The following is a 12281-nucleotide window of genomic DNA, read 5'->3' on the forward strand; positions in this document are numbered from 1 at the left end:
TTCTAGTACTCCCACAGCCACCTCGTACCTCCGGGCGGGGTAAAAAGCTCAACCCACGCCTGCGCGTTGCTCCGTCCCGGGAGCAATTTAGCGCTGTGCCGGGGTAGGACTGGAGGGAAGAGGCGGTGCATGCGCGGTGCGCAGCTTTTGGCGGCGCTGGCCGAGGCTGCTCGGCGTTGCTCCGCGGGGTGTGCGGCGGGATGCTGCGCGCCGGGCTGTGCAGACGGAGCCGGCGTGGCGGCGGTGGGCTGTGGAGCGGCCGCTGCCCCGCGCTTCCGCGCCGCTCCCGAGCCCTGAGCTGCGCCTCCGCCTCCCCTAGCAACGGCGGCGGGGCTTTGCGGAGCGGAGGCGGTCCCCCGGCAGGTAGCCGTGCCGCGCCCTCCTCCTCCCCACCAGCATCCCCTTTCCTCCCTCGCTTCCTCGGGCCCCTTTGCCCGTTACATCCCGCTGGGGCAGCGGCGGGAGCTCTTTGGCTGGCGGGGTGGACGCGCAGGCTGTTCAGCACCTGAGGGAGAGGCTTCTGCTGGCTCCCTCTTGGCATCCCTGCGGTCCGCCCTGTGAGGCGCAGGACGGGGCTGCGCCGGTAGCCAGGTGCCGAGCTCGTTGCTGGTCCCGCGCCCTGGCATCGCGGGGCCTGTGGGACCGCGGGCGCGATCGTGGGGTAGTTGCGGGGGCGAAGGGGACGGTCCCGCGGCCGCGCTTGCCTCGCCTCGGTCCGCTGCCTGCGGGACTGTGCGGGGTGGCTGCGCCTGGACTTTGCACGGCAGCCCTGCTGGTGAGGGGCAGGGAGCAGGTCAGCTTCCCCGGGCAGCTGCGGCTGGCGGAGGGGGGAGAGGGAGAGTGCTTTTAAGTTCATATGCTGCTTCGGTGTTTTCTGATGGTTTGGGGTTTGTTTTGTTTTTTTTTAATGAAGAGAAATAAAACCGAGCTGCACCAAACATTTTCCTCTGGCTTTCAGATTTCTCAGGTAGTTAACGACATAGACAAACTAGCAGTTGTGTTGATTGTGTTAGAATCAGAGGAAGTTTGGACTTCTGTCTCACAAGATGAAGACACCAAGTGCATACCTGGTTGGAGCGTACCTATGGATAGTGAATTAATCCACAGAAGTGGTAGGCTTGATCATAACTTAATGCATGTATCCCTTCAAAAGTTGTGCAATCAAAGTGGAGGCAATAGACTTAAGGAGTGATGCCCTCTGCAGCTGAATGTAGTTCGAATGAGATCTGTTTACTGTTAATTTGCGTTGGTGCAAAAACACTGAATATACTGATCAGCTCTCCTCTTGGTGCCCTCTTGTGTCACAAGTATAAAGGAAAGCTTTTGTGGGGAATATAACATGCACATTTATTTATTTTCTACAGAAGGATCTTTCTGTTGGTTGCTTGCTCATTTGTATGTTAGACAGGCCTTGGGACAGCATGCTGAGCTTAACTAAAGAGCTTAAATCCTGTTGAGAGTGAGTATTTTAGTGGGTTTAGTTAGAAGTAATTTATAGAAAATACAAATTCATGGGAAGAAAGAGTTTACAAATAGTTTAAAGTTTGAACTGGGAGAATGGACTTTTCTTTCAATCTTCAAGTCACTGGAATAATTAAAAGCAAAAATACAGGAGAAGATGTGAGACTGCCTTTTAGAGAATTTAGACTTTTGAGCCAGAATTCTAATGAAAGACAACCTGTGGGAAAAGTTTAGCTTTGAGTATGTAACTGATAAGCTAATGAGGAGAAGAATGACAAAAACTCCAACCAAAACAATCCAGGAAGTGTTTCTGGTCAATATTGATCAATTCTGATCTCTCTTGTTTGTTTGTGGTGTGACCGTTTGAGGTGGTGTTGTGTTTTTGATGGGATATTTGGGTTTTCTGTTCCTCCTGCAATAAGGGGTACTTGGGATCAGGGTACCAGAAGTGCTGTTTCTCTGAGGGTCAGAAAGCTGTCTCTTGTAACTGTTTCAGGAAATAACTGTTTTGCTGCAATGCAAAGCAAGGTCCTATATATTTTCTTCCATGAATATCTGTGCTCTTCTAGTTTGAAGAGACTAGCAGGTTATATTTTTTTTCAGAAGCAAGCTTTTGATCTCTTTCTTGCATCTTCATTATTGTGGACATCAGTGTTGTTTGTCAGCATTAAAAAAGCCCCCCATAATGGTCTGTTTGTCTCTGAAACAGCAATTGTATGCTCCTGTCCTGTTCCAACTGTGGAAGAGTCCTAATCCCTGAATAGAGTGTTATATGTCACTGTAATATGAGAGATATGATCATTAGCAAGGATTCATAAGTAATGCATAAATGCATATTTAAAAGCTCATAGTAACACTTTATAGGCTTCTTTGAGAAATATCTTGATGGATTCCTGCTATGCTCTTAGCCACAGGTAGAGAACCAGTTGACATTGAAAAGTTGCTGCTGTTCTGTGAGGGCGACTGTGAGAAACATCAGTAACACTAAATGTTGGCTCAGGGGGAGAGCAAGTGAGCTATTGAGTAAGAGTGCAGACTTAAAAGGAAAGAACGGAGGAAAATGGACTCTTTTTATTAACTAAAATTTTACGTCATGTTTTAGGGAGCTGTGCTCTTCAGTAAAGCTGGTTTACTTATTTCCTGTGAACACAGGGTAATGCCACTCTGAAGCAAATTGTGCACTTAGTTCCCTATCAGACAGGCTTGCTCAACTGGAGCCAACTTGATGAAATTGAGGTTAAGCTGGAGGATCTGTATTGTTCACCCAGAATCAGCACATGCGTTTTCCAGCACCTGGAACTTCCATGGAGTTGTGCATTGTGAAAGAGAGGTGGCAGCCTGAGTTTCCTTTAGGGAAAGGCTTTGAAATGTGCAAAATACATGACCCACCCCTCAATAAGCATACTGTCAACACACTGCTTGATCTGCATGTTTTATTAAAATCCAAGCCCTTTTACACTCCCATCTCTCTGCAGTGGTTGGTAATAATTGAGGAAAATGTCTGGAATATGAAGAAGGGGATTGAAGTATTTTCACTAAAAGCACTGCTGTGAATGAAAGCATTTTAGCAGAAGCTTTGAATTCCCATTGCTGCTTCATATCTCTGTAGCTTTTTGGTATATATCCTTGTATCAATCTCCTTCCTACCATATATCCAGTGAGACAGGAGGGAGAATGAGAAGGTGACACAGATGCCTCAGATCTGAGAAAGAGTGGGTGTGTGGAGCAGGTGACACAAGCATTTACTGCTGCCTGACTCGGAGACGGACCACACTGCTCTGCATGCTCTGAGGGGCTGTACTTCCATCGTTTCTGTTCTGTAAGGAAGTCTACACTTGAATTAATTGGGTTTTTGTGAGTTCTGTTTTCCTCATGTTTTACATCTTTCTTGTACCTGGACAAACACCAAAAAGGGGTGATTGCTACAAATTAGTGTTGTGTAATATTTGTGATGTTATTAGCTAGGTGGGTTTTTCTTGTTTGTTGTGGAATGAGACTATCTCCCAAATAGTAACAAACTTACCATCCACACAGGATGGTGAAGTATTTACATCCCAGCCTGCAAATAAAGACATTGAGTTAGCAGGAGACAAAGCAAGGTCACTCCAGAGATAGCTGGCAAACCTATGCTCTAGACACTGAGATTGCCTTCTCTGTCTGTAATGAGTATTGCCACAGCTGTCGTTCCTTGGAGCTAGTGAGATCAGGAGGGGTGAGGGAAAGAAGCACTGTGACTTCCTGGTAGTTATCTTGCATGTGTGACTGCCATTGAAACCTCAAGGCAGAATGAGTATTTCCTTGGTTATTTATTCTGGCTTCAGTTTCATAACCTCTTTTTTTTTGAAATGCAGATAATCTTTATATTTGTGTAATGCAAGTGTATAGGTCTACAGAGGGCAACACCCTTTGTGAGGAGTCCATGCTTCACATCGGGCTGTGACCTGTTAGTTTTTGTTTGCGTCCAATCTGCTGCTGCTTGCAATGCTTATATTGGATCTTTCTTCAGATTAATCTTTAAAAGCTAGATGAGCATTTGTGGAAGGCACATGTAAAAATGTGGCTTTATTATGGAGTGGTTTATTATAAGTGGCTTTATTACAGAATCGCTGGGTGTGTAGAGTAGGTTCTGCCATGTTAACCATAAGATGTTCTTTGAAAGGCTTTACTAGTGTAATGTGCTCCTAATAACATACCTGTGCAGAAAGGAGAGAGAGATGAGGGACAATGATGGGAAAGTGTCATTAGAAGAGTATTTCAGACTACTAATTAAAACATATCTTGCAAAAAAATAAAATTCAGGAGTAAGGTACTGTTTTCTGTCTCCTGTCAGGTGCTGGTAATGTGAAGCCTTTGGATGGTGTGAAAATTCTTGATTTAACAAGGTTTGTGTTTTATCTGTGATTTTTAACAGTCTGTCTACATGAAAGTAACCTGATGGGGAATAACTAAGAGAACAGTCCTTTTTTTTTTTTTTTTAATTTAATATTACAGAGTACTTGCAGGGCCCTTTGCCACAATGAATTTAGGAGATCTAGGGGCTGAAGTTATCAAAGTGGAAAGACCAGGTAAGATTTTTATGTCTCTATTTTGGATATAATAAGAATATGGGGTAATTAAACAAGTAGGGGTTTTTTGAAGTCATACATGTCTGAGAATGCAAGATTAAAAACTTGTGAAAATATTTAGAAAGAAAATACATTGGCACCAAATAAACAGTATCTTTGGTGACTCTGTGTGTGGTATTGTGCTAGGAAGTAATTAATTTTGTAGCTACTTGTACTTTTCTATGAGCCAGCAGTTTTCAAGTTTGAGGAACATTTTATTTGTACTCTTTCTGGTGTGGTGGAGAATGAGTTATTAGTAGATTTGCTTATACATGTGTGAACTGTTTACTTTAAGCTTAACACTATGCTCCATGTATATGTTTTGATCAGAGGTAGTCTATGTCTGTAGCTAGAAAAGAACATGAGAGGGTTGAGGTTGTAAGGTCAGGTAATTTTTTTCAGGTATGGTACAAGATAATACTGAGCCATCACTGCAGTCCTTATTCTGTCACTCAGAACTAAATGTTTGAATTGTGTGGGCTTTGCTTAGATTTTAAATGGGGCTTGTAAATGCATAGGTGTATGGGGTTTGTGGTGAGAGAGTTAAAACTGGGTTTAAAGTGTATTGACCTGAAAAATTTGACAAGCATACAAATGCTTCCAGCGTTTAGGTGCATAATAATTATGGAAAAGGTGTTTTTTCCTATTTGGGAATTTGTAATCCTCAGCTCAGTTCCCTCTGAGGGTTCTCTGATAATTTTAGAGAAGAATACATCTCACTACTCAGAATTAGAATAGTGATGAAATGACAGACGCTTTAATTTTGGAAACAAACCCCATCTTTTTTTACTTTTTTGTAACAATAAAAGTTCTGTGAGCACTTTATAATGTCTCATTAGCACTGCTTTTGTGTAATATTATACAGCTGTAGTGAGGCTAGTAAGCATTTTGACTGGAAGAGTGTAAGATGATTTGGCATGCTATATTAACGAGATAGCTGTGTCTTTAAAGTCCAGGATCTGCTGTTCCTGTATATCTGGAGATGGGGATTCATTGGAACAGGGAAATTCCCACTTTGCATGCAAGTCATCACAGAATCACAGAATGTTAAGGATTGGAAGGGACCTTGAAAGTATCTGAGGTTAATGAGCTTTGACTCTGTGTTTTAAGATACATAAACCCGTGTAGCTCTTTCAGAGTCCAATTGGAGTCTGGGTAATTAGCTTCATAAATAGATTTTTTAATTTTTGTGTATTTTAGCTTAACCTGACGGTTTTCTTTTCCCAGTCAGCACATACACTTCATAGTCAAAGAGTTGTTGAGGATTGGGTAATGGTAAAAAATGCTTCATTCTGATGGAATAGCTACCCTTCTTAATTTTTAAGGCCATGCAAGGAGAATAACAAATTACATGGCATTTGATTATTTTTTTAGAAATCCTCCCTGCATTTGGCTTTCAGTTTTATGCATCATTGCACGTTTGAGGCATGTAATTATACCATAGCAGCTGCACATTATGTCATGTATTTTCTCCTCATTTAAGTTTCCATGTTTTAAGTTTCTCTCTTTTGGTACTATTAGTTTTGAAAAAATCTGGTGAAGATAACTACACACTTGAGATACTCAAACATATTGCAGTCACTAGATTTTATTTTAAATAGGAAATATTGAATGTTTGAACATTTAAGAGAACATTGAATGTCTACCAGCAGTTTTGTCACATTAACCTGTCAAGTGATCCTTTTTGCTCATTATTGTTTCAAATGTTTCCACTTTTGTGGCAGGACGGAAGCTGCATCAATTTTGTGCTATCAGATGAGGTTGGCAGTGGCATTATTTTAAGTATATAGGTAGTAGGAATGGAACAACATCAGTGATTAAGTATGAAGTGAAAGTTTTGGAGATTTTACATTTTGGCTCAGGTTTGTGATTCAAGGAGAAGGGCAGCTTGAATTCTGTATTTCGAATGTTTTGAAACGTGAATAATCGTCTCTTTCTGTGAGAGGTTCTCTACTTTCACAGAAGTGTTAATCCAGAAAGGATAGTAGCCACACTAGTGTCCTACATGGAACGTATTGCTGAAATGTTTTCTTTTGTAATATGCAGAAGAGACACTTTTTTTTTTTGTGGCCCATGGAAAGGACCCATGTTGTAGAAGTTCATGAAGAGCTATATCCCATGGGAGAGACCCCACACCGTAGCAGAGGGAAGCGTGAGGAGGCCTCCCACTGAGAGGAAGCAGCAGCAAAGTCCATCTGTAATGAACTGACTGTAACCTCCATCCCCTGCACTGCTGTGGAGGAAGGAAGGAGAGTCCTGAGAAGAAGGAGTGGTGGGGGGAGGTGTTTTAAGATTCTGTTTTATTTCTTGTTTCCCTGCTCTCATTGTTCACTAATAAATCAAACATTTTCTCCCCAAGTTGAGTCTGTTTTGCCTGTGACACTAATTGCTGAGTGATCTCTCTGTCCTTATCTTGACTCACAAACCTCTTCTTATATTTCTTTCTCCCCTGTACAGTTTAAGAGGGGGAGTGAATTTATGACTTGTGGGCACCTGGCACCCAGCCATGGCTAAACCACAACAAACAGTACAAATGTTCATAAGTAACTTACACGTTTGTGTAACTTCTACCACAGCTGATCTTAAATGACTGTAGACTTTGTGTTAGGTAGTGTATGACATAAATGTTTATTTATTTACCTCTTATGGATATAAATAATATAATATGTATGTAAATATTATTTGACAGTGCCTATGTTGTGTAACATCAAAGATACCTCAGCTTTTTTCTGTATCTCTGCTAATATCCAAGTCTTCTGTGATATTTCACTAAGGAAATCTTTCACTCATATGAAGTTAACAAGTAGATAAAGTCTAGATACTGAAATAAATGTGGGAATGTGCATACTTTCTGGTACTTGGGATGAGGATTACATCCAAATTTAATTTTAGCTTTAATTCTAATTAAAGTAGCTTGCCAGTCTTCAGTTTAATTCTAATTAAAATAGATTGCCAGTCTTCAAGAAGGGTTTAAAATTGGAAATTAATCATAAACAGTACAGCGACATCAATGTCTACAACAGTTTTAGTGCCATCCTGCCTTTCGGTAAGGCAGGAGCATTTCCGGAGGGGTTGGAGGTGAGGGGTTGCACTAGCTGTTAGAGCAAGTGTTTCTTTTTGTTGGCATTCTGCAATATGAAGCTTAAGTTGTTGCTTATGAGTGGTAGCTTGATACTGTGACCAGTGCTTTAGGAGTAGCTGTTGACCCAGTGCACTGTGTGACTTGGTGCAGGGCAAGATCTTCTCCTGAATTCCTCTGGATTGCCTAAAATAATAGGATTTTTAACTTTAAGTTAAAAAAACCAAACCAAACATGAACACCACTGTGCACCTTCCTCAAAAAGAAAACAAAAAGCCCTCAACTCCAAAAAGCAACCCACAAAGAGAACCAATCAAAAAACCCCTGCAGGGGTGTGTGGCTGTAGATGAAAATATTAAAGCCTGAAAGTGATCCCAGCACTAGCAAACACTATGTTCAGTTTGCTTAATCACATTCACTTTTAGGTGGTGTTTTGACCTAAATACCCTGGAACGTATATATTAAACTGATTTTTTTTGTTCTGCATGTACAAAAGATGAAGCTTTAGGTGGCTGGAATAGGATGTTGGAGGAAAACATTTTATTCTTTTTATTCTTTTTGTTTGTTGGCAGTGTGATATTGGACAACTATGAAAATGTGGTGATATTTCTTTCAGGAGCTGGTGATGATACAAGAGCCTGGGGCCCACCTTTTGCTGGAACAGAAAGTGTTTATTTTCTCAGTGTCAACAGAAATAAAAAGGTAAATGAAGTGTGGTATTCAACATTAGCCTATGTTTTCTGTAATTACACTTGAAGACATAACACTTCTTCAATTCTCAACATCTATAATGAGGCATTAGTTGTGTCGGCCTTAAGTTATGAGTTCAGGATCAAACCAAATAATTCTTTTGTACCAAAAAAGGCTGAAAAACTCTGGTATGAAGCTGTGGTCAGCTGAGGCAACTTCAAAAAGTAAGAGTGGTCCTGCTAATTTCCAATTGCGTACTCAAAGTGGTTGAAAATGAACCCTGCTGAAAGTAAGTAAAGGTTATCTTGTTTGCAGGATCAGTTTTGGTTTGATTTTTAAGTACATCAGCTCAGCTCACCAGCATCAGCTGGCAGCAGAAGCTGGAGTAGAGGAGGCATCATACCATTGTTAGGTTGGTGGGGGTTGGAAGAGACCTCTAGAGATCATCCAACCCCCCTGCTAAAGCATGTTCCCCTCAATCATGTCATACAGGAACATGTCCAGGTAGGTTTGGAAACCTCCAGAGAAGGAGACTCCACACCCTTCCTGGGCAGCCTGTGCCAGGGATTCCTCACCTCAACAGTGAATATGTTTTTCCTTTTATTAATTGGAACTTTTTGTGTTCCAGCTGTTGTCCATTATCCTTTGTCCTGTCACTGGGCACTACAGAAAAAAGTGCCACCCCATTCCCTTGACATACACCTTTTCAGTACCTGAAAGTATTAATGAGTTCTCTTCTCAGTCTCCTCTTTTCCAAAGTAAACAACCCCAGTTCCCACAGCCTTTCCTCAAAAAGAAGATTCTCAGTCCCCTGATCATCTTGGTGGCCCTGCGCTGGACTCTCCAGAAGTTTCCTGTCCCTCGAGCTGGGGAGCCCAAAACTGGACACAGGACTCCAGATGAGGCCTCACCAGGGCAGAGTAGAAGGGGAGCAGAACCTTTCTCAACCTGCTGGCTACACTCTTTTTGATGCATCCCAGGATGCCATTGGTCTTCTTGGCCATGAGGCCACATTGCTGGCTTGTGTTTAGTTCAATCAGGACTGTCAGGTCTCTCTTTGCAGAGCTGCTCTCCAGTAGGTCAATCCCCAGCCTGTACTGGTGCTGGAGTTGTTTCTCCCCAGATACAGGACTCTGCACTTGGCCTTGTTGAACCTCATGAGGTTCCTCTCTGCCCAACTCTCGAGATCTCAAGTTGAGATCTCACTGTATGGCAGCCCATCCACATCCAGGTTGTTGATGAAGCTGTTGAATGAGTCTGGCCCCAGAACCAATCCCTTTATAATCCCACTGGACACAGGTCTCCAACTTGATTCTTTGCCATTGATCACAACCCTCAGGGCTCTGTCATTCAGCCAGTTCTCGATCCACCTCACTGCCCACTCACCCAAGCCACACTGCCTGAGCTTTCTGATGAGGATGCTGTGAGAGACAGTGTCAAAGGCCTTGCTGAAGTCAAGGTAGATGACATCCGCTGCTCTCCCCTCATCTAGCCAGCCAGTTTTACTTTCATAGGCTATCAGGATGGTCAAGCAGGATTTCCTCTTGGTGAACCCATGTTGACTCCTGCTGATTCCTTTGTGTGTTTTGAGATGGTATATGCTGTTTAATGGCCTGTTGCTGTTGAAGAAAACGTTTCAAGTGTCTCCATGTGCACTTGGAGCAATAGGTACTGTGCAAACAGGCTGTGGTGCTGCTGCACATCTGTCTGACTTGTGTTGGTGCTTGTTTCAGCTATTGGTGAGACAGTTCAGCTTGCTTTAACAACAGATTTATATTTTTTGTTTGTAGGGGAAGGGGGGACATGTGCTGAAAATGATTTGATTTAGCTGTAGTGTGAAACTTGACTGTTGGGGTAATGTTTAGAAGAGGCTGATGATAACCAGAAGGACTTTCACATATATTATTGTTGTTTTTTTTTTTTTTTAATCTCCAGAGTATAGCTATTAACATGAAGGATTCAAGAGGAGCAAAGCTAATCAGAGAGGTAGGTTTTCATAGCATGCAAAGTATACCTTTCTGTACTGTTTTGATCCTGAGTAGCAAAGAATAACCTCTGCTTTTCAAGTATTAATTTGATCACTAGTAATTAAAAATATGTATACAGACAGTAAACTTGTTAAATTACAGTCTGTAGCCTCTATACTCTGTGCCTTTGGACTAAATGTTCAGGTAATTTCTAATCATCTTGGATATAAATTTTCCACAAAAATGTTGTCAGAAGCTTCAAATGAAATTTTGTGATGAAAATATCTCAGAGCCTGATGTTCTTCTTTTACTATTGCTGTATTTGATCTTGCTGTACTACTCTGTTAGAAAGATTCAACCCAGACAAATATAATGAAGTCAGTCAGCTGTGTACAAAGAGTACATACTGGGCTCCAGTATTTGCAGGTTTTTGAAGTTGAAGTAGTGACTTCAGTTGCTGTGCATCTTCCTGAGAAACCCTGTCCTGTAGGTCAAACTTACTATTTGTATCTCTTTCCAGTATTTGAGTTCAGAGTGTAAAAGTCTTTAAGGGTTATTCCTTTTCCATTGAAAAATTAATAAAATAACATTTTATGTTCTGTGACACCTGTGCTTTGTCATTTTTTTTATTGTTTCTTGAGAAAACTAAGACCTGCTACTTGTTAATGTTGTATTTTCAGCCCTGCAGTACTAATGCATATAGGAGGGTAAGCTGGCTTCTATTACTGTTTGTTTCAATATCACTCCTTCACAGCAAGATTGCACGTGTTTTGCAACAAGTGAAATTTGTCTGTTAGTATTTTTTGGGACTATCTCATGAAGTGGAAATAGGTTAAGTTGTCTGATATTTTTGACCTTTGTTCTTCCTGCCAGCTGTGTAAAAGAAACTTCATATGCAAATCTTTGGAGTTTTTAAGCTAAGGATTCTGCAGTGCCTTTTCTCTTTACTGAACAGAATCATTTACTGTTTATTTGTTATGAAGCCATATCTTCTAGAGGTTTTGGAAAGGGACACTATCATTTAGAGTAATTTTGCATGGTATAACACAGATGTGTCTTGTGGATAAATTAGTCTCATTCTAAATAAGAGCTATAGAATTTGTTCCTCTTACATAAGAAGACTAGCTTGTTATTTGACTTGTAAAAATAGTGAAAGAACAACTGCTCAACACAAAATATCTGCTGATTCCACATGTATGGGATTGACCTGATTGAAGAGGTAAAGGCAACTGTGCCTACGAGTCAAGGTGAGCTGGATGAAAGATAACTTCAACATAAGCTTTTTATGTGACCTGCACTATTTGTGGTTAGAAAGTCCCCCTTTTCTCATCCTGCCATTTGTTCAGGAAGACTAGTGCTTGGTTGTGATTTGAGATGTGTAACTGTCTGCCTGCAAAAGGGAGAACCTTTTTACGGTCTGTAGAGTTGGTTGGCAGCTGTCTTGGGAGTTTGCAGTGTAACCTTTGTGCTTGAGGCTCAGGTGGCTGGTTGGGTTCAAATTCCTGCATAACTTTTAAATCAATGCAGCAACTTTCTTCTCCCTAGTCTGGCATGCAAGAGCAGCATCCTTTGTCAGCTTAGTGCTGGGCTTCTCACCCTTTTCCTACAGGTAAGATCTCTTGTACCACTGTAATGTAAAGCTTTTGTGTTGCTGAGGATAGGACAGCTGTCAATAAGTGTACTTGGAGCTATAGCAAATGGGACATGCCAGAAGCAATAGTATTTTTTCTCTTAGCTTGATGTCACTGAAATAGTCAAGCATGTATGAGAATTACTCCTAAGATGTTATGGAATTTCCAATGGGAGAGCTAACCCTCTATTAATTACTTTCCATGCTACCTGTGGAAATGAGGAGATTCCCTATGACAATCATTTCTTATAGTTTCCATCTTTCTTAAAAGTTGCTTTCATAACCACTATAGCTTTTTGTTACTTAAATGGATGGCATCTCTATCTGTGGTATAGCCATAGTGTGGACCG

At 41.5% G+C, this 12281-nt stretch overlaps 1 protein-coding gene across 1 annotated transcript in view; it reads left to right on the plus strand.

The window, feature by feature from the left end:
- Positions 1 to 200: 200 nt before the first annotated feature.
- The window catches only part of SUGCT (succinyl-CoA:glutarate-CoA transferase), a 325436-nt gene continuing 313355 nt past the window's right edge, over positions 201 to 12281 (plus strand). Inside the window, exons 1-5 of the mRNA XM_061996874.1 lie at positions 201 to 363; positions 4292 to 4343; positions 4453 to 4526; positions 8261 to 8346; positions 10270 to 10320. Coding sequence (XP_061852858.1) covers positions 201 to 363; positions 4292 to 4343; positions 4453 to 4526; positions 8261 to 8346; positions 10270 to 10320 — 426 coding nt within the window. The remainder of the gene's footprint in view (positions 364 to 4291; positions 4344 to 4452; positions 4527 to 8260; positions 8347 to 10269; positions 10321 to 12281) is intronic.

This window comes from Colius striatus, chromosome 5 (assembly GCF_028858725.1).
Source record: "Colius striatus isolate bColStr4 chromosome 5, bColStr4.1.hap1, whole genome shotgun sequence".
In the NCBI taxonomy this organism is placed as follows: Eukaryota; Metazoa; Chordata; class Aves; order Coliiformes; family Coliidae; genus Colius; species Colius striatus.